The sequence below is a fragment of the Heterodontus francisci genome, chromosome 20 (genome assembly GCF_036365525.1).
Source record: "Heterodontus francisci isolate sHetFra1 chromosome 20, sHetFra1.hap1, whole genome shotgun sequence".
Lineage (NCBI taxonomy): Eukaryota > Metazoa > Chordata > Chondrichthyes > Heterodontiformes > Heterodontidae > Heterodontus > Heterodontus francisci.
The window spans coordinates 72,757,112-72,785,018 of NC_090390.1; the positions used below are offsets into that span (position 1 = coordinate 72,757,112).

A 27,907-nucleotide genomic window follows, 5' to 3' on the forward strand; every position below is an offset into this window, starting at 1 on the left:
AAATACATTGCCATTCCTTCATCATCACTGGGTCAAAATCCTGGAACTCCGTCCCTGACAGCACTGTGGGTTAACCTACACCACGCAGGCTGCAGCTGTTCAAGGCGGCGGCTCACCGCCACCTTCTCAAAGTCAGTCAGAGATGGGCAATAAATGCTGGCCTAGCCAGTGACGCCCACATCCCATGAATGAATTAAAAAGCTTTTGCTGCTGTTCTGCTTTCTAGAGGACAGTGGATCAGGTGGGGGGTTTCACAAGTGTTTTGGGAGGGAGCGAAGTAAAATGTTGAACAGTTGTCTCTAGCATTCCCCTAGTCTGTAAATATGTTGTTGCTGTCAAGACCTGGTCTTAAAGGAGAAAGTGAATGTAAAATCAAATATTTCTTCACTTTCCCATCGCATTGAGATTTTTTTTTGAAAGTGTCCTGTATTCCTCCACAACTCCACCTCCATTTCCCTTTGGAAAATTGCTATTCCAGGTCTCCAACTCAGCGGAGAGCTAATATCGGCCATGAGGTTAGCCAGCAAGTGACTCCGGCAGTGATTGGAATGCAGGACTGAAGAGAATGACAATTGGATGTCAGCAGTATTCAAACTCAGTACCACCTGGTTCCTTGGTAAGCTTGAACCCTGAAATGGCTGGCTGCTAGGAGCTTGTGGAAGAGGAGCAAGATTTCCGGTTTAAAAAAAAAACTTTATAATTTTGCTTTAAGTGTAGTTGGGATGTGCATTCATTTTGTCCTCTTACACTTCCCTTAAATTGTTTTCTCCCTTTGCCCAACCTGTGGCACATTTTTCCTTCAGTGTCACTTCATGAACTTCTGTTAGCAAGGGTGACCAAAAAGACAAGAAATCAAAATAAATCTCTTTTTCCTTAACCTCCATTCCATTGGACAAAGTAGGACCAGGAGGTGCCCCTCAGCCACTATATGAACCACAATCCACTTCCACCCTTCAAGCTTTATGGTTTCCAAAGAAATAGACTAGTTCTTATCAAAAATCTAAAATTATTACATTTTGGTCATATTCAAATCCACACATCTGCAACTGGTAAAGTGTCTTTTAACTGTCATTGAGTGCTTACAGTAGAAATAGATAACATTGGTAATGAGAGATCTCCAAGGGTAGGTAATGCACACGACCGCTTGGTGAGAATTTCATGTTCAGGCTTTAAGAAGGAAGTGAGAAAGAAAACATAACCAGTTTAAAGGGTTGAAGAGTATTGCAACAGAAACCCTCATTCAAATAGCAGCGGATTTTCAAGCTATGGAACCCTATTAAATACATAAGGGGGAGAAAAAAAAAACAATAACAGAAGCTTAGCAAACAGCAAAACCATGGGAAGAGTGGTTAAAGAGCAGGAGGATAACTAAGGAAAAAGCAGGACCAATTAGAGAGGTAAATGTGTGTGGAGGCAGGACATAGGAGCAGGGGTAGGCCGTTCAGCCCATTGAGCCTGCTCCGCCATTCAATTAGATCATGGCTGATCATCTACCTCAACGCTACTTTCCCGAGATATCCCTTGATGTCATTAGCATAGAAAACATGCACGTGGTTCATAATACTGTTTTTCAAAAAGATGCAGACATTGTAGTTGAGCAGTAGGGGTGTGAAATATTGGATGGGATGAACATAGTGAGGGAGGAAATATTTAGGGTTTTAACTTCTTTGAATGTAGGTAAATTGTCAGATCTGGATAAAATGATCTGGCTGTTAAGAGAAGCAAAGAAGGGAATAGCAGAGGCTCTGACCATCATTGTCCAGTCCTCTCTAGCTACAGGCATGATCCTGAGGACTGCTAACATATCCTTGTTTAAAAAGGGAGAAAGGGATAGTCCTGAGTAATTACAGGTCAGTCTACCTAACCTCGATGTTTGGTAAATTACTGGAAAAAAAATTGAGGAACAGTATTAATAGTCATTTAGAAATGTACGGATTATTCGAGGACAGTCAGTATGGATTATTCAACGACAGTCAGCATGGATTTGTTAAGGTTGTGTCTGACTAACTTGATAGACCATCGTCATTGCCGCCTCAAAAAATTCAATGAGGGTAGCACATTTGACTGGTCAGAAAAATAAAAATCCATGGGAAGTTGGATCCAAAATTGGTTCAATGGCAGGAAGCAAAGCACAATGGTCAAGGGATGGTTTTGAGACTGGAAGGCTGTTTCCAGTAGGATTCTGCAGGGCTCAGTAAGGGGTGCCTTGCATTTCGTGATGTATATCAGTCATTTAGAGTTAAATGTAGGGGGCATGATTAAGAAGTTTGCGGATGATACAAGAGTTGGTCATGTGGTTGATAGTGAGGAAGAAAGTTGTAGACAACAGGAAAATTTCAGGTGAGCAGAAAAGTGACAAAGGGAATTCAGTCTGGAGGTTTTGGGGAGTGCATTTGGGGATGTCACATAAGGCAACAGAATACACAACAAATAGTAGGATGCTGAGAAGTGTAGAAGAACAGAGGGCCCTTGGAGTGCATGTCCACAGATCCCTGAAGGTATCAGGACAGGTAGTTGAAGCATATGGGATACTTTCCTTTATTAGCAGAGGTATAGAATATAAGAGCAGGGATGTTATGATTGAACTGTATAAAGCACTAGTTAGGCCACAGCTAGAGTACTGCGTGCAGTTCTGGATAATGCATTACAGGAAGGATGTGACTGCATTTAGAGAGGGTATAGAGGAGATTTACAAGGATGCTGCCATGACTGGAGAAATATAGCTACAATAAAAGATTCAGTATCTTGGGGTTGTTTTCTTTGGGACACAGGAGGCTGAGGCAAGATTTAATTGAGGCGTATGAAATTATGAGGAGTCTGGATAGAGTTGATAGGAAGGACCTATTTCCCATAGCAAAGTTGTCACTGATCAGGGCCATAGATTTAAAATTAGTTTATCTTCCTAGATCTGTGATTCTGCCCTCAAATACTATTGACATTAATGAGATTGGAGGTTGTAATGGGGAGTATTAACCTTGCAGATTGCTTTATACTGTTAGTCAGTTGTGGTGTAAATCTGGAGCCAGTCCCGGACATGACTTTGAAGTAGAGTGAGACTTTCTGCTCCAGGGACTCTCACTTGGCTTTGCTCCAGTGTCAGGTCATCCCTGACTCTGGAGTTGCACTGCAGCTTTAGCATCTGTTGAACTACCAGTGGGGCAAAGCTGGTTTGATTTGTAGCATAAATGCAGCCTAGAAGATCTGAGTGCATTAGTTACTGAGTATTGTCTGAATGTAGGCTGTAAAATTTTATCCAAAATGATGGCAGCAGGGTGGAAGTGGCTATATTTTGTGTTGTCTATCATGAACCTGGAGTCTTTACTACACCGGCAAGTTGCATTTATATGGTTCTTTCACTATTGTAAAAATAGCATTATCAGACTTAATGTGACACTGAGCTGTCATGCTCGGCCCCCACCTGCCATGAATGAGGCACATGAATTTTGTCATGAACATTGATTTTAAACTATTACTGGAGTGAAGAAAGAACTTGTTAAACAGATCAGCTGTGGCTGGAAAGACATTTGCATATTAACAGACAACATTTGGAAGGACAAAGCAGCCATTCCCTGACACATTCAACCCACATTGGACTTTTGATCACCAGATGTTGAAGGTGGGGGAGCTCGCATTCCAGGTTGACTGCTAAGATGGCGGAATGCACAAACTGACATGGTCAAACCAGCCAGTCACATGACTAACCTGCTGGGCAGCCTGAGTTTTATAAATTTGTACAAACAAAATGCTCCTGGACTAAGAAGATCTCACCTGGCTGTTTTGCCACAGTCTCTCCTGTCTGCCTACTCCCATCTCTTTCTCTCAAGCCTCTGAATCCACTGAAGACACATGAACCCCAAAAGAGAAAAGTCTCCTACAGTGAACAAGGTTTAAGAAGAATACTGGGCCCCAATGAAAAGCAAGATCTACCTACAATCAAGGACTCTACAGTGAGCTCAAAGAACCGTAACAGCAACTGTTCAGATATTGCCTCAAACTTTTTCACTTTATTTTTCTTCTCTTTTCTGTCTCTTTGTATGTGTGTATTGTGTATGCATGCTAGTGTGGACGTGTTATGTATCCCTAGGTGTTAACTGAATTAGAGTTTAAGTTTAATAAATTTCAACTTTTCTTCTTTAAACCTAAGGAAGCCTGTTTGTGCTGGTTTCTTTGCCTTATATTTGGAAAGCGGTGAACAAGGAGTCACCAAGGGGCAGCTAAAAACACAGTGTGTTTAAAAATTAAACCCTGTTACAGTAAGACAACGTGAAGGCTGAGAGGGAGCCCTAGACACCTTTCTCACCTGATCGTAACAGAAATTTGGGTGCTAGCGTCTGGAATTTTACCCCCAGACAAACTAGAGAAATTGGAAGTGGGAAGCCAAATTGTTCCCAATCAAAAAAGAGCAAGATTTCAATACAGGTTTTCTTGTGGTTTTGTGCTTGGATACTAACATGTCTGCAACTGAAGCTAGTAGCTCTGCAAGCCAAGGTGAAGTAACTTGAGATTAGTTAAAAGCACTGTCTATGGAGGAGTTGAGGAAAATGGCTGAGCAGTGTGGGATCACTGTACGTGGCAAGGCTAGGAAGTCTGAACTCCTAAGGCTAGTGGCCAACCATTTTCCCCTTGAATTTGAAGAAGCAGAAACGGGTTAGAAGCAGACTCCGACAGGTTATTGTTAGCAAAGGTACAGTTGGAACAGAGGAAACTTGAATTTGAGGAAAGGGAGAGAGAAAGAACATTCCGGAAGGAATGTGAAGAGAGGGAGTCGAAGCAGCTTGAGTTAACTAGGGGGCGAAAGAGGAACCCCTGTGAACGCATGGTCAATATGGAGGAACATAATTCAGGACTGGGAACAAAATTGTTAAAACTTGCTCAACCAATTCAAAAATTCAATCTGGAGGATGTAGAAGCATTGTTTGCATCCTATGAGAAACCGGCAAGGCAGCTAAAATGGCCTGCTGAGACCTGGCCTCTTCTACTGCAAAGCAAGCTAACTGGAAAAACCCATGAGGTTTATTCCCTGTTGCCTGATGACAGTTCATCAAATTATGATCTGACCAAAAATGCTATTCTCGGGGCATATGAATTGGTACCCAAAGCCTATCGCTAAAAGTTTAGAACCTTTGAGAAGCAAGCTAATCAAACTTATCTGGAGTTTGAAAGAAGTAAGCAGCTGGCTTTTGACCAGTTGCTGGGGGCTCTTAAAGTATGGCTCAGCTATGAGAATCTCAGGGAAGTAATTCTATTAGAGGAATTTAAACACTCTCCCCCATTCTCCATAAAGACCCATGTAGAGGAGCAGCGGGTCAAGAGAGCCCGGCAAGCGGCCATCCTGGCCGATGAGTTTGCTTTAATTTATAAGTTGGTTCCCAGGGGAGAACCTTTCCTAGTCACCCACACAAATCCAAAAGGGACAAAGGATGGGGAGGTGTTAGGAGCCGAAGCAATCCTAGGAGAGAAAGGAAAGCAGAAGGCGCAGGGGGCCCTCCTCTAGCTGAAAAGGAAGGTGCAGTGAGCAAGAGTGAGACCCGGGGACTTGTGTGCTTCCATTGAAATAAAGCAGGGCATTTAAGAGCTGACTGCTGGAAACTCAAGGGAAAACCTGTATGGTTAATCAGGGCACACCCGCTCAGTGAAGAAGATGGAAAGCACAGCAGAATAAGCTGTAGCTTTAACTGCAGTATGAGTGCAAGTGCAGGAAAAGTTAATAGGGTTCCTGAGGGCTATCAGGGTTTTAACCCCATACCCCTTGAGTGGGGCAAGCAAGCCCATGGTGATTCTCAGGGACACAGGCTCCACTAGATCCCTTTTACTGGGAAAAGGCCTGACCTTTTCCCCCAGAGAGTGCAGTGAACACCAAAATGGTGGTGAATGGTATTGGAGGGCAGTGTATGCCTGTACCTGTATACCAGATGCACCTGGAGTGCAAACTAGTTTCAGGACCGGTGACCGTAGGGATTGTCCCTAGTTTGCCTGTGGACGGGGTTGATCTGCTCCTAGGTAATTATCTGGCGGGGTGAAGATGGTAGCCCCTCCCCCCCCCCCCAGTAGTGAAAGAAAGACCGCAGGAGATCAGAGAGACTGGAGTGGCGGGAGATGGACCCCTGCAGTTTACCTGAATGTGTAGTGGATCAGGCCATGATCAAACCAGCTCCCCCAGAGGAGACTGCATTGGTACTGCAGGCAAATGACCATGAGGTCTGCCTGTCCGAGACTTTCTTCGGAAAGTTAGGAGACCCAGGGAATGAATTAAATGGATTTTCCCTAACTGAGGCTCAGCAAGCCGACCCAGTATTGTGAGAGATAGCACAGGCTGTCCAGTCTGAAAGTGAAGCAGAGGGAGTCCCTGATTGCTACTATTTAAAGAATGGGGTACTGATGAGGAAATGGAGTTCTCACTGACCTGAGAGCAAGGAATGGACAGTAGTTCACCAGTTAGTGGTGCTGCAGAGGTACCGGAGAGAAATATTAAGGGCCCATGAGACTACAGTGGCTGTACATGCTGGTATACAAAAGACCAAAGCCTGCATAAGACAGCAGTTTGACTGGCCAAAACTCCACAAAGATGTGGTTGAGTACTGCAGGACTTGCCACATGTACCAGGTTGAGGGGAAACCCCAACCTACAGTGAAACCTGCACCCTAAGTCCTGTACCTGTGTTAAGAGGACCAGCAGAGGGCTGGTGAACTGTATGGGACCCCTGCTGAGAAAAAAAGGGGACAGGCAGGCACAAGGCTGGCAAAAGTTTAGAAAGAGTAGGGGAAAAAGTGACCGAGGGCAGGTTAAAGGAAGTCCGGGAGGAATACCGGATGAAATCCGCTACTGTCCGGTCAGTCAACCCCGAAAAATATGAAAAGTTAGACCCCGCATCCTCTTACTTAAATGCAGACACTAAAGGCACCCCACCAGTGTTGCTAACAGCATTTACAGGAACCTGCAGAGACAAAGACCTCTAGGGGGCATAGAAACCGTGAAGGTGGTGCCTCACTAGTCGAAGTGCCACAGGGGAGTGCAGTAGAATCAGCACAAATACCTGCAGGCAGGAGTGTCCTCTGGGACAAAGGGGAGATTAGCAAAGAATCCTTCCCCACAGTCAGAAAAATGAAAACCACCCAGCCCCCTAAAGTCAAAAGCCTTTGCATGACTCAGCAAAGCGCTGAAAGAGTGTTCAGGATAGCCCCACCCACTACTGACTATCCTGGAAAAAAAATTACCTCAGCTGGAACAAAGACCCTAGGTAACCATGGAAATGGGCAAACGGAAGAGAAACTTCCCCCCAAAAAACGACATGTTTATTGGGAGGCCAAAAAAGGGGCGATTTTAATAAGTTTTAGGATTTGTGAATGAATGAGAGAAATGCATTTTTTTCTGTATCTTATATTTTTCTCTCGACCCTTTTAACGAATGCCCTTTTCTCTCATCGCATTTCATTCTGCTGGGTGTGAAGGTGTCTTGCTAGACCCCCACCTGCCAAGAATGAGGCACATGAATTTTGTCATGAACATTGGTTTTAAACTGTTACTGGAGTGAAGAAAGGACTTGTTAAACAGATCAGCTGTGGCTGGAAAGACATGTGCATATTAACAGACAGTGTTTGGAAGGACAAAGCAGCCATTCCCTGACACATTCAACCCATAGTGGACTTTTGATCACCAGGCAGTGATGGTGGGGGAGCTCGCATTCCAGGTTGACTGCTAAGATGGCCGAATACACAAATGGACATGGTCAAACCAGCCAGTCACATGACTAACCTGGGCAACCAGAGTTTTTTGAGTTTGTGCAAACAGTTTTGGCAAAAAGCAGAATGCTCCTGGACTGAGAAGATTTCTCCTGACCTGCTCGTCGCAGCCTCTCCTGTCTGTCTGCTCCCATCTCTTTCTCACAAGCCTCTGCAGCCACTGAAGACACATGAACCCCATGAGAGAAAAGTCTCCACAGTGAACAAGGTTTACGAATACTGCGCCCCAGCGAAAAGCAAGATCTATCTACAATCAAGGACTCTGCAGTGAACTCGAAGAACCGTAACAACTCTTCAGATATTGCCTCAAACATTTCCAGTTTATTTTTATTTTCTGTCTGTTAGCATGTGTGTATCGCGTATGCATGCTAGCGTGGGCGCGTCATGTATCCGTAGGCGTTAACCGAATTAGAGTTTAAGTTGAATAAATTTCAACTTTTCTTCTTTAAACCTAAGAAAGCCTGTTTGTGCTGGTTTCTTTGTCTAATACTTGGAAAGAGGTGAACAAGGATTCACCAAGTGGGAGCTACAAACGCAGTGTGTTTAAAAATTAAACCCTGTTACAGTAAGACCAGGTGAAGGCTGAGAGGGACCTCTAGACATCTTTCTCATCTGTTCAAAACAGAGCCATATAAACAGATATTAAAACAGGTGAGTAAAAGCTTGGTCAAAGAAGTAGGTTTTAAAGGGTGACATAAAGGAGGAGGACGTGAGGTTTAGTGTGTGAATTCCAGAGCTAAAGGCCATGGCAGCTGAAGGCAGTGGAAATCAAAGAATTGTAGGAGTGCTTAGATCATGGCGAATTATAAGGCCAGAGGAGGGTACAGGGAGGGGACGAAACCATGGAGAATTTTTAAATCGAGGTATTACCAGACTGGGAGCAACTGCAGGTCAGTGAGCACTGTGTTGATGGGTGAAGGGATACAAGAAGCAGAATTTTGTGAGAGCTTAAGTTTACGGAGGATGGAAAGTGGGCGGCCGACCAGGAGAAGATTGAAATAGTCGTGTCTGTAGCAAAGACATGGATGAGGACTTGATAAACTGAAACATTAGCAGAAACTAGTCAAAAGTGAGAAATGTGCAGTTTTGTGACTTCTATACATGGATTGAACTGGCCAAAATCGTAGGAGTTGAGTTAGAAAAGTTGTAAAGTAGCTGGGTACTGACTGGTTTCCAGCTAGGGTGGTTTTCCAAGTATTCTAGGCATTGTTCCCTCTAAGCAGCATGACCGCGCAGCAACTGGAATGTTCCCACGCAGGCTGTGCACTAGTCAGCCCCTTTAAGTTACGTTGCGTGTGCAACCATGCAAAAAATAATTAAAGGGTCCACGCACTTAAGTCGGCTGCGCAGCACAAAAAAAATTGAGTGTACATTGGTTCTAGGTATAGATGGAGAATGCTGAGTAGGACTTTGATTGAATTGTGAGTGCCCATCTGTATATTGTGAATCTTAACACTCTGGGGTAGTTACTGCAATCCTGGATGTAACAAGTTGCTATAGAAATGTCTTGTAAGGGAAAAGCCCCGAGCCAAGGCAATTTTGAGACCTCGGTAAACCAATACCAGCATGTACCAATCAAATCAATTTTAAATACCTAAACCGGTCCCATGCCAATACCATTCACATTTACTGTAAAATACTGTGGGATTTAGAACAAGGATCAATGTTTTGGTTTCCGTTGTCTAATTGCAGCAATGTTTTTCTTTTGTGAAAGTCCTAAATAAAGAATCCTATTTTGAGAAAATTCTAAATTAGAATATTTAAAAAAACATTCTTTGGAGTGGTGATTTTGGTACTGAAATTTATGTTGAAATACTGATTAATTTGCTTGTCAACCTTTTAATTTGTGTTCGCACCATTTTGAGAGACCAGCAGCATGGTTTATGTTGGCATACAAGCCTTAAGTGCCTGGCTTTAATCCTTGCATCAAGTGATCATATAATGTTGAATATGGAGGGAGAGATGAGGTTTTATTAGTTTGGGGGCAATGAAATTAGGTTTCAGCTTAACCGTGAATAAAATGTTGAATAAACCAGCTTGGTGCTGAAACTAGATGCAAAAGTGTAAGATATAGTTTAATTTTTTTTAAAGAAACCAACACTAAGTTTTATATTTATTTGCATGTCTTACAGGAAGTTATAGAGCTGACCAGGGACCTGCTGTCAAATCAGCCTTCTGTGGCTGCAGCCAATGCAGACAGCTCAGCAAATTCCATGCCCAGTCACAAATGGAAGACTGGTGACAAGTGTATGGCCATTTGGAATGAGGATGGACAGTAAGTGTAGAACTCTCTAACAATACATCAGTAGAACAGTAGAAAATGGTAAGAGATTCTCTGAGATTTATTCTGGAATTTGTCACTTGGGTCAATCACATTTAATCTGTAATACAGCAATTAATATGGCAGAGGGATTTTTTTTTTTGTAAAGCTTGCTAAAGGTGGTCATCAAACCTGTTGTTTACACATCGTCACCTTATTTATAGTTTGTTTTGTTTGAGAGAATCCAAGACTAGTCAAGTAGGTGTCTCCATTACTGTGGTAATTTTACTGATTGTTTCGAATTTCTGTGGGTACACTGGTGACTTAAAAGGCCAGTGCAAAATTGGCAGGTTCACCCACAGATTTTGCCATCAGAAGCAGAATCGTCCCAAGTCATTGTTTGTTCTTGCATCCTGCTTTTTATGATCCATGGAACATGGTGGTGCTTGGAGATGGCGCGTGGCCGATAGACACCTGAAAAGGGAGCTCCTTGTGCAGACTTTTCAAATTACCTCTGGTGGAAACTTAGAAAAGAGTTTCCCATAATGTACCAGTGTGCATCTATATATACTCATTCCAAGCTGTTCTGGCAGACAAGCAGCAATAACGTTTCACCTGTTAGACTTTCTGGTAACGATATATGCTCATCTAAAATGATCACTGTGGCTTCATTGGCCCATATTTCATGGTCAGTGGCGAAGTGACTGCATGCAGCTGGTCTGAAAGAAAGCAGTCCACAAAGATCTAGCGATCCCTATGACATGGATTGCCTCATTCCCAATGTCACTATGAATCTGGCACCAAGTCGAGAGGATGTCTAGGTGTCTAGCAAGTGATGTCATCAAGCAGGGTAAGCAGCCAATCACATTTAAGTATTCTCAGACAACGAAGCAGGATGTAAAACGCACTGAATTTTTCACACTTATTTTGCTCTGTAAATGAGACATACACATGGGATTAAGGTAGCTGCAAAATCATAAAAATTGAAAAAAATGTGAAAATTCGTGAATTTTTTTCTTTATAATGGAGAAATTTGTCATTCTACAAATATAAAAGTTTTTTAAGGGTTAGTGAGGCTGTTGAGTAATAATGACTTAGTGCACTGTTAAAAACCCAATTACACTTCATTCAACAAGGTATAATTTTTTTCATTGGTTTTTACAGTGAGACTAATAGTGTCAAGGGCAAGTTCTCATCAATTTAGTGATTTCTATTTGATTGCAGGCTGGGGGACTTCAACATACATCCTGTGGAGTAGCATAGAATCACCGACAGCAACTTCTGAATTTCTGTGTTGAACTGTGTGCGTGTCTGCAGACTCTAGAAATTGCTGTCAGTTTCAGGGGAGTAATGACAGTGAATGCAGGCAGTTTCGCTGTCATTACTACTGCAAAATTCGAGCCTTTATTTCATTTTTCCAAACTGAAATTCTTATAGCAGCAGAATTATATTAATAGAGCCACTTATATTAATGTTTAATAAATGGTTGAAACTGAACATTAAATAGATTTTTCTAAACTGGCAGAAATATTGTCAATCTAAAACATGAGTGTTCACAAGTGTCTGTTGATAAATTTGCAGCATTGGTTTTCAATAAATTACATATGATTTGTGAAACATAATTTATAACATAGTTTTAACTTTACTTCTAATGTTTTAGAGTTTGATTAGTGGCTTGTAGGGCCTGATTGTCAAACCTCTACTCACATGCTTACAGCCCTAACTTCCTTGCAGATTATATGAAGCGGAGATTGAAGAGATTGACCAGGAGAATGGTACGGCTGCCATCACCTTTTCTGGATACGGTAATGCTGATGTGCTCCCCTTGGCCAACCTAAAACCTGTTGAAGAAGGAAATGATTCTGAGGAGCTGGGTGGCGACAAACCCAAATCGAAGTGAGTGTTGGCAGTCAGCTAAATGTGTTTGTATAACCAAGATTCTTATTTACATAGAAACATAGAAAATAGGAGCAGGAGTAGGCCATTCGGCCCTTCATGACTGCTCCGCCATTCATTATGATCATGGCTGATCATCCAACGCAGTAGCCTGTTCCCACTTTCGCTCCATACCCTTTGATCCCTTTAGACCCAAGAACTATATCTAACTCCTTCTTGAAAACATACAATGTTTTGGTCTCAACTGTTTTCTGTGGTAGCGAATTCCACAGGCTCACCACTCTCTGGGTGAAGAAATTTCTCCTCACCTCAGTCCTGAAAGGTTTACCCCATAAGCTTAGACTATGACCCCTGGTTCTGGACTCCCCCACCATCGGGAACATCCTTCCTGCATCTACCCTGTCAAGTCCTGTTAGAATTTTATAGGTTTCCATGAGAGCCCCACTCACTCTTCTGAACTTCAGTGAATATAATCCTAACCGACTCACTCTCTCCTCATACGTCAGTCCCACCATCCCAGGAATCAGTCTAGTAAACCTTCGCTGCACTCCCTCTTTAGCAAGAACATCCTTCCTCAGATAAGGAGACCAAAACTGCACACAATATTCCAGGTGTGGCCTCACCAAGGCCCTTTATAATTGCAGCAAGACATCCCTGCTCCTGTACTCTAATCCTCTCGCTATGAAGGCCAACATACCATTTGCCTTTTTTACGGCCTGTTGCACCTGCAAGCTTACCTTCAGTGACTGGTGTACGAGAACACCCAGGTCTCATTGCATATTCCCCTCTCAGTTTATAGCCATTCAGATAAAAATCTGTCTTCCTATTTTTGCTACCAAAGTGGATAACCTCACATTTATCCACATTATACTGCACCTGCCATGCATTAGCCCACTCACTCAACTTGTCCAAATCACCCTGAAGCCTCTCTGCATCCTCCTGACAACTCGCCCTCCCACCCAGTTTTGTGTCATCTGCAAATTTGGAGATATTACATTTAGTTCCCTCATCTAAATCATTAATATATATTGTGAATAGCTGGGGTCCTAGCGCCGATCCCTGCGGTACCCCACTAGTCACTGCCTGCCATTCGGAAAAAGACCCATTTATCCCTACTCTTTCCTGTCTGCCAACCAATTTTCTACCCATCGCAATACACTACCCCCAATCCCATGCACTTTAATTTTACACGCTAATCTCTTATGTAGGACTTTGTCGAAAGCCTTCTGAAAGTCCAAATAAACCACATCCACTGGCTCCCCCTCATCAACTCTACTCGTTACATCCTCAAAGAATTCTAGTAAATTTATCAAGCATGATTTCCCTTTCGTAAATCCTTGCTGACTCTGCCCGATTCTACCACTGTTCTGTCAATGCTCTGCTATAAAATCTTTGATAATGGACTCTAGAATTTTCCCCACTACCGACTACCTACTAGTGACTTGTCTATAATTCCCTGCTTTCTCTCTACCTCCCTTTTTAAATAGTGGGGTTACATTAGCTACCTTCCAATCTGTAGGAACTGTTCCAGAGTCTATAGCATCTTGGAAGATGGCCACCAATGCATCCACTATTTCTAGGACCACTTCCTTAAGTACTCTGGGATGCATACCATCAGGCCCTGGGGATTTATCGGCCTTCAATCCGATCAATTTCCCCAACACCATTTCTCTACTAATACTAATTTCTTTCAGTTCCTCTCTCTCACTAAGCCCTGTGTTCCCCAAACATTTCTGGTATGATATTTGTGTCCTCCTTTGTGAAGACAGAACCAAATTATGCATTTAGTTGGTCAACCATTTATTTATTCCCCTTAATAAATTCCCCTGTTTCTGACTAAGAGACCTACATTTGTCTTTACCAATCTTTTTCTCTTCACATACCTATAGAAACTTTTACAGTCAGTTTTTATGTTCCCTGCAAGCTTGCTCTCGTACTCTTCCCCTTCTTAATCAATCCCTTGGTCCTCCTTTGCTGAATTCTAAACTGCTCCCAATCCTCAGGTCTGTTTTTCCTGGCGAATTTATATGCCTCTTCCTTGGATGTAATGCTATCTCTAATTTCCCTTCTAAGCCATGGTTTGGCTACCTTTCCTGTTTTACTTTTGGGCCTGACAGCGATAAACAATTGTTGCAGTTCATCCATGCGCTCTTTAAATGTTTGCCATTGCCTATCCATCGTCATCCCTTTAAGTAACGTTTCCCAATCCGTCATGGCCAACTTGCGCCTCATACCTTCCTAGTTTCCTTTACTAAGATTCAGGACCATTGTCTCAGAATCAGCTATCTCGCTCTCCATCTTGATGAAGGATTCCATCATATTATGGTCGCTCATCCCCAAGGGGTCTTGCACCACTTGATTGTCAATTACCTCTCTCTCTCATTACACAATACCCAGTCGAGGATGGCCTGTTCTCTAGTTGGTTCCTCAACAATTGGTCCAGAAAACCATCCCATATACACTCCAAGAATTCCTCCTCTGCGGTATTGTGACTAATTTGATTTGCCCAATCTATATGCAGATTTAAGTCACCCATAATTGCAAATGTTCCTTTATCGCATGCATCTCTAATTTCCTGTTAAATGCCATTCCCAACATCACCACTACAGTTTGGGGGTCTATATACAAGCCCCACTAATGTTTTTTGCCCCTTAGTGTTTCTCAGCTCTACCCACACAGATTCCAGATCGTCAGAGCTAATATCTTTCCTCACTGTTGCGTTAATTTCCTGTTTAACCAGCAATGCAACTCCACCGCCTTTTGTTTTTTGTCTGTCCTTCCTAAATACTGAATTTCCCTGGATGCTCATTTCCCATCCCTGGTCACCTTGCAGCCATGTCTCCGTAATCCCAACTATATCAGACCCGTTTACATCTATTCGTGCGATTAATTCATCTACTTTATTGCGAATGCTCCTCGCGTTAAGGCACTAAGGCTTGTCTTTTTTACATTTCTTGTCCCCTTCCCACTATTTTTCACTGTGGCCCTGTTTGATTCTGGTCCTTGATTTCTCTGCCTATCACTTTTCTTATTCCCCTTACTGTCTTTTGTTTTTGTCTTTGATCACCCCTCCTCTGATTCCTTGCAAAGGTTCCCATCCCCCTGCCATTTTAGTTTAAACTCTCCCCAACCTCTCTAGCAAATACTTCCCCTAGGACATCAGTCCCGGTTCTGCCCAGGTGTAACCCGTCCAGTTTGTACTGGTCCCACCTCCCCCAGAACCGGTCCCAATGCCCCAGGAGTCTAAAACCCTCCCCCTCACACCATCTCTTCAGCCACGTATTCATCCGATATATCCTGCTATTTCTACTCTGACTAGCACGTGGCACTGGTAGTAATCCTGAGATCACTACCTTTGCCGTCTTACTTTTCAACTTAATTCCTAACTCCCTATATTCTGCTTTCAGGACCTCTTTTTTTTTTTTGCCCATGCTGTTTGTTCCAATGTGCACCACGACCACTGCTGTGGTCCTCCCCCTTCAGAATGTCCTGTAACCGCTCTGAGACATCCTTGACCCTAGCACCAGGAAGGCAACATACCATCCTGAAGTCTCTTTAGTGGCCACAGAAACGCCTATCTATTCCCCTCACAATTCAATCCCCTATAATTATTATATTCCCACACTTCTTACTCCTCCCCTGTGCAGCAGAGCCAACCGTGGTGCAACGAATTGGGCTGTTGCTGCTTTCCCCTGAGAGGCCATTCCCCCCAACAGTATCCAAAGCAGTATACCTGTTTTGCAGGGGACTAGCCACAGGAGATTCCTTAACTGCCTGCCTAGTCCCTCTTGCTATGCCTGGTGGTCACCCATTCCCCTCCTGCCTGTGGGGTCTGAGCCTGCGGTGTGACCACCTCTCTATACGTGCTATCTACGATACTTTCCGCCTGTGGATGCTCCACAGTGGCTCCAGCTCTAAAACCCAGGCTTCCAGGAGCTGCAGCTGGAAACACTTCCTGCACACATGCTGGTCCCGGGCACTGGAATTGTTCCTGGCTTCCGACATGGAGCATGAGGAGCACACCATGGCTTTGAGCTCTCCTGCCATGACTTAACCCTTTAAGTTAAATTAAACCTTCTGGAAGATCTTAATGTCCAATAATATCAGTTGCTCTAGGGGCCATCTTTCCTGGTCCTCGTTACTATAGAACTCCCTAAAAAAAAATACTACTTACTATATTTGAAATAAACTTTTAACTTTTCTTATCTGAGATACTTACACAGCTATTTAGAGCTATTCCCTAACAGCAGTTTCTAACACATGGGAAACAAAATCTTAAGTTATACCATTTTCTTAATGGTTTTTGTTTTGGGCTATTTACAGAAAGGAAATGGTTGCCCAACAGAGGGAGTATAAGAAGAAGAAAGCATTGAAAAAGGCCCAGAGAATGAAGGAGCTTGAACAGGAACGAGAGGAACAAAAAGTAAAATGGCAACAGTTTAATAACAGAGCCTATTCCAAGAACAAAAAAGGACAGGTGTGTATTGTAGTTAAAGACATTCTGCAGCTTTCACTTCTATTTCTGAATGTCCTGTCTTTTTGTGCCAATTCTTGCCTCTTCTCGTATCCTTACCCCTATGAAGGAACTGACGCACAAAATTGCAGGGGTAGTGATGGCCCTTCTGGTACATCACTCAGGTGTTCATTTTTTATTTAGATCGTTGGCATTGTACCCAATATCCAACAGTTCCAGCAGGAACCATTGGATAGCAGTTGGATGTGGGAACTTTAGATTTTATTTTTTCCTTAACCCAATAGCACAGGGCCCAACTGTTGCCTGGATTTAGATCAGCTAAGACCACAAATTGAACCTGGGATCTTCTGGTCTGCATAATGTGATGCATTTATCTATTATTCCATTTTTGGTGACTTCCCTTTAGAAAGAAGAAAGCAAAATGAACTGTAATGTATTTTTCACTTGAAATACTTAGGGTTATTTAATTATGCTTTGGGCATTCTGGACTGCTGTTGTGTGCAATTTCCCATTTTTTGTTTTTTTTTCTAATTGTATGTCTTGCAATGTTTCTTTGCCATCTCCTGCTGGTGTTTCATTTGGCAAGTTATTTCTAATACTGTAATATGTCCGTGTGAACTTCAGAAGGACTGCAGTGAAATAAAGTAAATGCCCCCGTGGAATATATATTTTTTATATTCCTTAAGTAGCTGTAAAGAAACATTGTGACTGAATCCACTAGTAGCTGCCACCATCTTCAACATTTTGGCTGCTGTTTTGGTTTAGATAAGAGGAAGTTCATGTTGGGAGGTGTGGGTGGGTAAGAGAAAACGTCCACTGTAGTCCCAGTGTTGAAGAGCATTTCAATTTTTTTCATCCCTCTTCCTTAATAGCTTCTCTGAGATTTGTCACTTTTGAGTTGCAGACTCGCTGAGCATGTAGTGAATATCACTCCCTGTACACTTTGTGACACTCAAACCTCTTTTGTCCTAGCTGCTCATCAGGATTTGGACCTGGCCAAAATTCATGTTTACATTTTCCAGTTAATCACAACACTTAGCACCATCTTTATTAAGTGCTGAAAGAAAATCTGCCCCTGATTTCATCAGATATTCTTGTGTTTCAGTGAGTGCAATGCTGATGTTGTAAATGTCAGTACTGATCTATTGGGTAACTAGTGTCCCCTTTCTACTCTGAAATGCAGAATTGATTTAAAAGTTTACCTTATTCTTACCTGTGAAGAAGCACTTTGCAACTAAATGGATCTCCATGCATTCACCATGTGCAAAATTTTGCACAGAATGTCTTCCACTAGTTCATGATGCAGTTTAGTTGCTGCTTAGTCATGCTACATTACCATGACCAAAGACAAGTAAAACTTTTGGGTTCTGTCATGTCTCTTGTTTTTGAATTTGAACACTTCTTTCAACTGAGTCGGTTATTAAGTGTCCGCCTTGTTCTCTTAAATGTCCACACACACAGGCTATAATGAGTTACAAGTTGGGTTTATTCTGTTTTGGGATTTTTAGACATATGATTTTAACCTGATGTAACATTTAGTCTTGTCATCACTTTTTAGAGTGAGCAAAGTTATGCAAGTACGTAATGTACATGTCAGTGCCATTTAGTCTGTTGTTACATGCTGTTTTGATGAGAATTATGTTAGCAGGCAAAGTAGTCAAATTTAAAATGGAAATGATCAAAAAATGTGTTTCTGGTGGATGATAGATTTATCAATTTACTTGCCAACAAAATGTTTTTGAAAGCTATTTGGGTTTAATGTTGTTTCTTTTATAAAGGTGAAGAAAAGCATTTTTGCCTCACCAGAGAGCGTGACTGGAAAAGTTGGAGTTGGCACATGTGGAATAGCAGACAGGCCGATGACTCAGTACCAAGACACATCCAAATACAATGTGCGGCATCTTATGCCACAGTAACTAGCACCTGTATAAATGATTTCCAAGATAATGTATTTCTTCCTATTTTCTCTTCTGGATGTCGTATTATATTAGTGCACTTTTAATAGGTTTTTTTTGCCAAGTTTATTTGGTGTATCAGCACAGAGTTGTAGCTGTGTGATACCAGATATGTGAAAAAGTTGATTAATGTGTATAGTTACCATCCATTACTGACGCAGGTGGAGGATTTGATAGATCAGTCTTCCTATTTCAGGAAGTGTAATTTTTACAAATTGAAGTTTTTTTTGTTTTGTATGTATAATTGGGCAATTTTAACAAATAAAAAATGTAAAATCACTCCTGTGTATTTGCTGGCTTAAAATAAATTTTCAATTAGTGAATGAAGTGAGATGTTGACTGTGCTATGAAAGTTTAGTTTTTTGCTTGCTGTGTCCCATGCTGAGTTTTCAGTCTAAGCTGAACAGTAGCTTTGGAAAAAGAACAACTGGAGGGAGAGTTGTGCCATCTTGCAGTGCTTCCACAAAGATAACATCAGAGCAACAGCCACCTGGATGAATTGTTCACCTCTTGGATGTTGTGAACACTAAAGTGGGAGTATTTTGTTTCAAAAGAACAATTATGGCTAAGGAAACATTCTACATTTTAAAAAACATTTTATTCAGTGGGAAACTGGGGTGAAGGGCCAAGACCCATAATTCAAGAAGAGTAGGGAAGAAACTAAATCAGTTTGCTGCCAGCCTTGGCATTTAAAAGCCTAGTGGTTGCAGAAGGGAGAAAAGATTGAGGGAGGTAATATTCTAGTTTCAGGACTATGTGCCACTTGATTTTAACCTTTACCCATTACTGCTGAGAGTACTGCCAATTTTAACAAAGTATATTTAATATCCAGGAATAATTTGTTCAAATTTTATGTCCAGGGAAAGAATTTGATTCTTCACATTTTATTTGGATTTCAAGAGGAAGGAAAGAAACCTGGTTACTTATTTTCTAATGAACCAATTTACTGACCCAAGAAACACTGAAAACTGTTACAAAATCTAATGGTTCTTGGTCACTATTCCACTGTCAAACATAATGCATTTCAAATCACTCCAACTACATACAGAATATGATACTGTTGATTTGCTTAGTAAATTAGATTGTCAATAATGGTGACATTTACACAATGTAAAAATTCTTGAGTTCTGTCCTCCCTGAGCTCACCTTAGGACACCTGCATTACAGTGTGACAGGTGTACTGTCCCAGTTAAACTCTCCACCTGCCAGTGTCCCAAGAGTGGGTTGTGGCTGGCTGTCCAGGCGCTTGTGTCTTAATTTTTCTGTTTAGCATAATATTTTCAGAATTAATGGGAAATGTTTATAATCAAATTGCAATATTAGCAAAAGCATATGTAATGTTTAGGATTGCCATTTTATTTAGCTTATGTGGTTGCTTCTACTGCAGGAATGGTGGTGTATGGTCAGCACTTGTTGCTGGAGAGGAAATTTTGTGTTGTGCAATATTCCATTCCACACAAAGCTCAACTCTACTTGATAGGAACTCCATGTTGAAAATTTGCACTAGTGTGAGAAAGTCTCATGCCATCAGCTCTAAAATTAGGATCCCATCGATCAATGATTGGAGAATTTTGGAAAGTCAGGATCAGCGAGAGTAATATGAGCTGGAATCTGGAGAAAAAATGTTATGGGGGAAATGTGAAAACAACTTTTTTTTGGTTAAAGTAGAAGTGCATACATTTCCTTCCAAATTAACATGCACATTGTCACTCTTCCACTGTTAGCAATGTAGATGGCACAACTATTACAGTATTTCACAAAATGAAATTTTATTTTATGCTTTATACAAGAGGTAAATAATAGAGGTTTATCTACAAACACAATTAAAGCAACTTAGTATCAGGGTAGCTTAGGGAACAAGTGTGCTACTTGTTAGAACCAGAATGAACCCAGTCTTTATACACAAACACACTGAATGGTCAGTCTACCTCAAAAACGATTTGTCCTGTTTTCCTTTGCACTGCATTCTACTTAAGACTTGCTACAAGCCTCATTTTGTATACTTTGCAGCATGTGATTCAGGCTATAAGTTGGTTATAATTGTTAAACCAATATGTTGGAATTATAAATAGCACCTACACAAGAAAACAGTGCCATTTTGATTTTAATCATTATTATAATAATTGTGCCACTGCTTATTTCAAGTGATCTTTTAAAATCTGTATTCCAATGAAGAGAGCTGCTCAAATATGTTAAAATCTAGACTCTAACTACTTCATTCTACAACAGACTTGTGAGGGACTTGAACAGTACTGATATTTATGGCCAAAAAATGCTGGCTTTTGGAATTAAATATGCTCAGTTGCCAACTAGGTGAGTAGTGGGGTGGTGGCGAAAGAACAGAACAGTGAAGCTCTACCCAGCTGCTTTAAGTGGATTAGAATGCATAAGTGCTGCTGCTGTTGCCTATGCTGTACATTAACTACAGTATTTGCCTCTATTACCTACTGCTGAGATAAAAGCCAAAAGTATATTTTGTTAACCTAATATTATTTGAAAAAGTGAGATTTGATAAGTGAAATCTGTTTAATAGTAAGATGGCAGGTTAGTGTGGATAGGCACAGTAATGTAGCTAGGGTCGGGTAAAGAACATTGACCTGAGGTACGCTTATTCTGATGAGGATTTAATTTTTTTAAACTAATTTTTTAATTTCATTGACTTTTTTTTCCTGAAATAGAAAAACCATTTATACTTGTGTTCACAAATAGTCTTAAAATCTCTTTCTGCTTAGATGGATGTTTAAGCCACTTTAGTAAGCTGAACAAGTACCACTTTCTAGAATGTGGAAGCCATGAAGCCTTAAAGTTGTAAATGACAACCGTTCATGCTTTAATAAGCCAAGTAAGAGAGCTGGCAGTACTATCTAATTATTGTTTTGAATCTGTAGTTGCAAATATTGTAAGCTTGAGGCAAATTCTGAAGGTGTGATACAAAGTGATATTCTTTGATTTGGAGTGGGGACAGTCGAGGGAGGAAAAGAGTTTATTTGAAAATCATCTTTGTTAGTGTAAACTCTGGGTGACAGCACCATATCAATAGTTGCAAGTGTAGTTTATGTACATGTGGAGTAGATTAGATACAAAAATGGCAGGAAACTAAATAGGGGGAGGAGATGCAGCCAGCAGTGGTGTAGTATATCAATTTTACAATGTCAACATTCATTGTCAATTTGAGTTCTTAAAAAGGAACCACAAATGTTTTTTTCCTTTCATGGGCTGAGCGTCGCTGTCAAGACCAGCATTTGTTGCCCATCCCTAATTGCCCTTCAGAAGGTGGTGGTGAGCTGCCACCTTGAACCACAGTCTATGTGCTGTTAAGGATGGAGTTCTAGGATTTTGACCCAATGAAAGTGAAGGCATAACAATATAGTCGCTTGAGGAAATAGGTGCATTATAGCTTCTTTCACAATAGATTTTCAGTGATCTGTATAGGAAACTACTGGAAATCCTAAAAGGGCTAAAAATAATCTTTATGCATCTTTATTCCAACCATTGTGGGCAGATCAACTATTCAGAGAGAAGGTAACAGAATCGTGGGTATCTTGGAGATATTTTAGGACAGCACCATGCAATTGTGTCCTTCCTACCCGAAGTAGCTGTCTCCAGGGATTTTAGTAATCTGGAAGAAAACTCAATTCAGTACTGTTTTGGGAGAGGAGAACTTATCAAAAGTAATTTGGCATGTTTGTAGCGAGGATAATGTTTAACCAAAGACCCTAGAATTCTGTGGCACCTTGAGACCAATTGCTTGACAAGTCAAACCAATATCTATGGCAAAAAAATATCTGCAGTGAGTTTGGGGGCATCTCAATATGCGGGCATTTTAAACTGTTTAAAATAACTTACTGTGCGGAGTATTTGCATTCCCATATGTTGCCTAGCTTCCGCATAACACCTAGATGTCTTACCTGATTTTTCATCTAGTGTTTAGTAGTAGATAACCAATAACTGGTGAAAATTTGAGCTGCTAAATTGACATGTTTTTGCAAAGCAAGTTTTAAGGAGCTAAGCTTAATGGAGTTAATAAGGGAGGGAAGAAAAGTTGTCCATGATGGGATGCATTTACGTACAGAGGAACGGGAAAATCATGTACATCGGTCTTAAAAATACACTGTACATGTAATTTTGCCTGGTTGAACATTTAACTGGCACGAAGGGCATAACAAATGAAAATACTGATTACTATACCCACACTTTGAAGAAGGTATGAAATACCTTCAAGTAAACTTCACCTGAAAGTCAAGTGGGCAACTGCTTTGTTCAGGTTGGATTCTGGAAACCAACTGTGACAGACTTATGGATCAGTTCTATTTTGCATTGTAAGAATTCTGACTTTTTATAGGAATTTGTACCATGCCATTATTGCATCAATTTTAAAATGGCTTCTGTGATAGCATTTTAGGTGAGATTTTCTGCTGTCGTTGTTTCTCTGTATTGAGGAAAGGTGAAGAATGTACAACACTGTTTATGTTAACTGAATAATAGAACTTGCATTTATGTAGCGCCTTTTGTGACTTCTGGACATTCCAAAGATTTTACAGGCAATGAAGTACATATGTGTTAGAAAACAAAAACTGGTCAGGCGATCATGGGCTAGCAATTACCTATACTTAGAATCTACTGAATTTGTAAGTGGAAGAAACAGTTAAGTTGCAGGAAATCATTGAGCACTAGTGACCCCGTGTATAACTTCATTGATGATTAAATGTAACCACATCTTGGCAGGGTGTCAAACCTAATGTGGAAGTCTGTACCTCACGGTGGGCATGCATGAAAAGGGAGAATGCATTACTTTGTTAATATGAAGGATTGGTGTCTGCCATTGACAACAGCATCTGATCCAGCCTCCAATACTGGATTAGACTGGGACAGTTCTTGGGGAGTTCATTTTCACTCAAAACTGGAAGATATTTCAGGAGGCAAAGTTACTGTCGAGGAAAATGCACTGAAAACATCATCTGTGATAGCTGGCATAAATTGACAAAATTTTACAGATGCAATGTGTAACAAATAAGGGAGGGAAGAAAAGTGGTCCATGATGGGATGTCTTTACACACAGAGGAATGGGAAAATCATGTACATCTGTCTTAAAAATACACTGTACATGTAATTTTGCCTGGTTGAACATTTAACTGGCACGAAGGGCATAACAAATGAAAATACTGATTACTGTACCCACACGTGAAGGATTAGATTATTCTCAATGAATAGGAATGCGTATGTAACCAGATATAGTAATCAATTCAGTGCATAATTGCACAGGCCTAGAACAGGCCAACAGTTGCAAAGGGCTGCTGTAAAACGAGCAGCATAGTTTTTGTATTTTAAAATATGCAGTGACTATCTGTTAAGACGGGGGAAAAGACATTCTTTCCAAAATAACCATCTGAAGTAAAACTGATACAAAGAATTATTATTGGTATGAAGATTGTGATAAATAGCAGTACAAAGCTCTGCTCACTGATTACTCTGTGAATATTAAACTCTCTGGTTAGTACCATTAACCAAGCAGTGGTTTCTCTTCCACCTTAGTTTCTTCAATGAGCCAATCAATTGAATCCATCATGCAAGTAACCTATAACTGGAACCACTTGGAAAAATTAATAGTTGCCAAGTAATTATTGCTGGCTGTTACTGCTGAAAGTAAGGGGAAATACATCACACGTTCTTGCACATTATATCAAACTAACAGCATCAACATAAAATACTGCACCGAAATAGTTTTGCTTATTTCTTTTTTGCGATATCACAGTGATGTAATTTAAGGCTTTTTTTGGTACTATTGTGCCATTCATTGAACTTTGTGTTCTCACCTATAACTGATTAAATTTTTAAAAACCCATTTCATAAATTTCTGACTGAATCCCAAACTCCCTGTATTCCTGTCAATCTTCTGTACACATGCATAAAATTCCTGTTACCCATGATTTTGTTGCAACAGTTGTTTATGAATGTATGCAGTAACTGGATGTGGTTGTGATCTATTGAGAGATTTGAATATACATATTAAAATATGTAACTGCTGCGCTAAGTGGCATTTGACAAAATTCAAAGAACTGCTCCAGCATTACTAAATGCTCAACATTCAATGTTGTTAAGTCATATTACTGAAGTCAAACCTCATCAACACAAACTCGAGTAATATGAACTGAATCTGCCAGTCCTAGCTAATTTGCTTTACCCTTTAAGAAGATTATGGTACTGTACAACTTCAATTGCAAGGAGCTTGGATGATAACCAGCTAGTTCCAGGTTTACTTCCAAATGACCTTGATAAGTGAAAATAAGAAGCATACGACTTACAGGATTTTGGTCATCAATGAAATCAGATTCAGGCAAAATCTATAGGATATGTCTCACGTAGATCTGTGGAAGTTGCTGTACATTATTAAGTGTAACCCTAGAAATACACAAGGAATCTCTGTTGGTCTAACAGCACAAACACACCAGTCAGTCACAGGATTCTGTAGCTGAGTGTTCTGGTAAAAAGCTGCCTTTTGTTTTACATTCAGGTTCTGCTCACTTCTCAGAAAAGCGGCAAAGAAAACAAAAAAAAAAGTGAGCATGCTATAATATTTATCGCAAAGCTGCCAGATGTGCATATTGGCCATATGAGCTCGATAACTAACTTACTAAACCAATAGGGCTGGTAAGAATTGTAAATATATGATACCAACTAGCGATTTCAAATTTTGCTAACAATGTGTCCCAATTAACTATCATTGAGTAGCACCAGAAATAAATGCTTGCCTGTTTTAAATGTTTTTAGTTATGTGGAAACAGATTATAAAATTTTCAGTTTCTCCAAATGTGGAATTTTTTTTGGCTTCTTTTCATGGCTTTACTTTAGAATCTATAGAAAACACATGCAGTAGGTAACATGCTTTGCCTTTAGTGCAATTTGATGTATTTCGGCAACATTGCTTTTGTAAATATTTATACAAGCCCAGTTAAAACTGTAACCTGTAACAATTTCTCCCTTCAAAGAGGCAAACAAATATACTAAGGATGACCCTTCAGATTAATTTTCAGTTTAGATCTACTTCAGATACTCCAAATCCAAAATTCTAAAATACATCTGAAATAGGCAAAGCACGAGAAAAACTAATAGCTTTTAAGTTACTTAAATTTGGATTTGGAAATCATCTAAAACAAATGTTCAAATTATCACTTCCAATTATCTAAACTACACCCAACACATAGACCCTACACTTGGTTCATGACCTGAAAAGCTTTGTAATTATAACGTGAAATTGAAGGGATGTTTGATTATATGGAAGTGCTTTTTTTGTTCAACTGAAATACAGAGTACATTTTTGAGAAATGATGATCATTTCCCAAATTATTTACTGGTTGATTTTAAAAGCGCACGCACTTCAACTCTAGGAGCCTTAAGAGTAGTGATGGACTTCCAGGGGAAGGACATCGCAAAAAGAACAAGTCACAACTTGTAGAAAATATATGTTTTAAATTAAAATATTTCTTATTTAAAATGATTAGTGCCAGAGCTTCAGCTACGTCCAAAAGTTAAATTCAAATACAGACAGACCTTCTGCCTAAACATCCCTAGTGGTTTTTAAATTTCAGTTTAACAAGATGCACCTCTATGTATGTAGGCTGTAGATCTGAATCTACTGCTAATGCTTCTGTAGTTAACACCAACATTGGATTTTACCATAGCAATAATAGAACCTTTCACTTCTCTCAATACCGTTAACAGCGTGCTGCAATGTGCACATATGCCAACAGCTAAAACAGATGCAAAGCTTATAGGTTTCTATTCCTGCAAAGCTAATTTAATAACTTTATTGGTTTGAGGGTTTCAAGTTGCTGCTTCTGAAGGGGGCGGGGAAGTCAGGGTTATGCTTACAGTAATCAGGCCATTCTATTATAGAACCAAGGTTGGAGTGAGGCGAAGAAAAAAAGATTAAGATTGAACTATTTTTAAGCCGCTCTGAATACATGCAGGGACAAATAGATAACAGAGACACTAACTTCATGACAACACAATACACAAGTTAGAAGGCACAACATTAGCACAAACAAAAATAAAAACAAAAGGAGAAAACAGTCCCTAAGATTTAACTTCATAAAACTTAGAGAATCAAAACGAACTGAGGGATACAATTTGTTTCTTTCACACCAAATAAAATCAACCATAATTTACCAATTTGGTAAAATGCTCTTCAATCTCTATTTGGGGTAAGTTTTTTTTTACAGTAAACAGACTTTTAAACAATCTGATTGGTGAGGTCTTCACAAAGAGAACATCTCTGCAGGTTTTATAAAAGGTAATGAAGACCTCCAAGTGCAGGTTAGAAACAATTTGTCAGGAAGTCACAAACTTTCTGACATTGTTCAAATCACATCGGAACTCTGGGCTACACAACAAGATACTCTTCAGCTTAAAAGTGCATTTTTTTTTTAAAAGGCTTGTATTTTCCAACTAAATTGACACTAATGGATTATCTGCAAATACACGAAGAAACGATCTGAATAGTGGTCACGCTATGTACCCACAATGTTATGCACCATGTGCTTTTTTTTCCTTCAAAACAATGCAATGTATCTCAGTACTAGGTGAGTGCCTTGTGCATAAGTATTGTAGTACAAGCACATGTCCTTAACCTATTATTTTTCCACAAAAGTCCAGAGCTGAAGTAGCTTGATCATATTGTGATCCCTCAGACATATCTTCTCTGCAGGTAGCTCCAGGGTCTTCCTGTCTATATTGATGAGGACAGCTTTATGCTGCAGCTGGAGTAGCCTTCATCACTACCAACACTTTGGAGGCTGCTGTGGTCGTCAAGGTCGCTGATGCTGGAAGTGCTAATATCGTCCATGTCTCCATGGGAGAACTCTGTGCTCTCAACATCCACCTCAATCTCTTCTGGAAACAAGCAAAAGCAAAATCATTAGCACTGTTATCAGGTAATACTGCCAGATATATTGATTGTTTTATCAGATTTAAGTTGTCTACAAGATAATTTTGTAGTTTTGTTTACAGGCCTATACCTTTGTATTACAGAGTAATTTGCGAGGCTCTGCTCATGCTGTAGAGTCTGGATAGACAGAAACATGCCGAAGGTAAGCCTGTAACAACACTAGTGCCTTGTGGCCTCATACTCCCATCTAGTGATGCTCAATACCAGATGCTTTGCAAAACTACCCCTTATAAATGGAGCTTGATTCAACTAACTGCTGCACTGCTATGCATAAGCAATGGGGGAAAAATAGTTTCTTGAAAACAATATGCTTCCTAACACTTTATATCGCAAGTGACATACTTTAATAACATGAAAAACCTATCATTTCATCCACAAGAGAGCCAATAGGCATATTAATGCAAATGCATGGCAGAAAGTACAACAGTTTGTTAATGTCCCTGGAAATATATCCTTCTTAGTCCTTCTAAAAAGCCTCATTATGAGCTTCAGCTCACTCATGCTATCTTGTCACGCAATGGATTATGATTATCATGAGCAGACAAGATTATTAAGGGTTTTAGATGAGATGAAATGCACCACTGTATAGCACTACTCTGAATACTATAAAATAGAAAGTGACTGGGAAACAGAAACTTTA

At 40.4% G+C, this 27,907-nt stretch overlaps 2 protein-coding genes across 2 annotated transcripts in view; one reads left to right on the top strand and one right to left on the bottom strand.

Annotated features, from left to right (window-relative positions):
• Positions 1–18,602, top strand: part of smndc1 (survival motor neuron domain containing 1) — a 28,134-nt gene extending 9,532 nt beyond the window's left edge. The window contains exons 3-6 of the mRNA XM_068053016.1: positions 9,871–10,013; positions 11,733–11,894; positions 16,218–16,371; positions 18,147–18,602. Coding sequence (XP_067909117.1) covers positions 9,871–10,013; positions 11,733–11,894; positions 16,218–16,371; positions 18,147–18,284 — 597 coding nt within the window. The 3' untranslated portion in view covers positions 18,285–18,602. The remainder of the gene's footprint in view (positions 1–9,870; positions 10,014–11,732; positions 11,895–16,217; positions 16,372–18,146) is intronic.
• Positions 18,603–18,953: 351 nt separating this feature from the next.
• Positions 18,954–27,907, bottom strand: part of mxi1 (max interactor 1, dimerization protein) — a 76,679-nt gene continuing 67,725 nt past the window's right edge. The window contains exon 6 of the mRNA XM_068053023.1: positions 18,954–27,212. Within this exon, the coding sequence (XP_067909124.1) occupies positions 27,049–27,212 (164 nt within the window). The 3' untranslated portion in view covers positions 18,954–27,048. The remainder of the gene's footprint in view (positions 27,213–27,907) is intronic.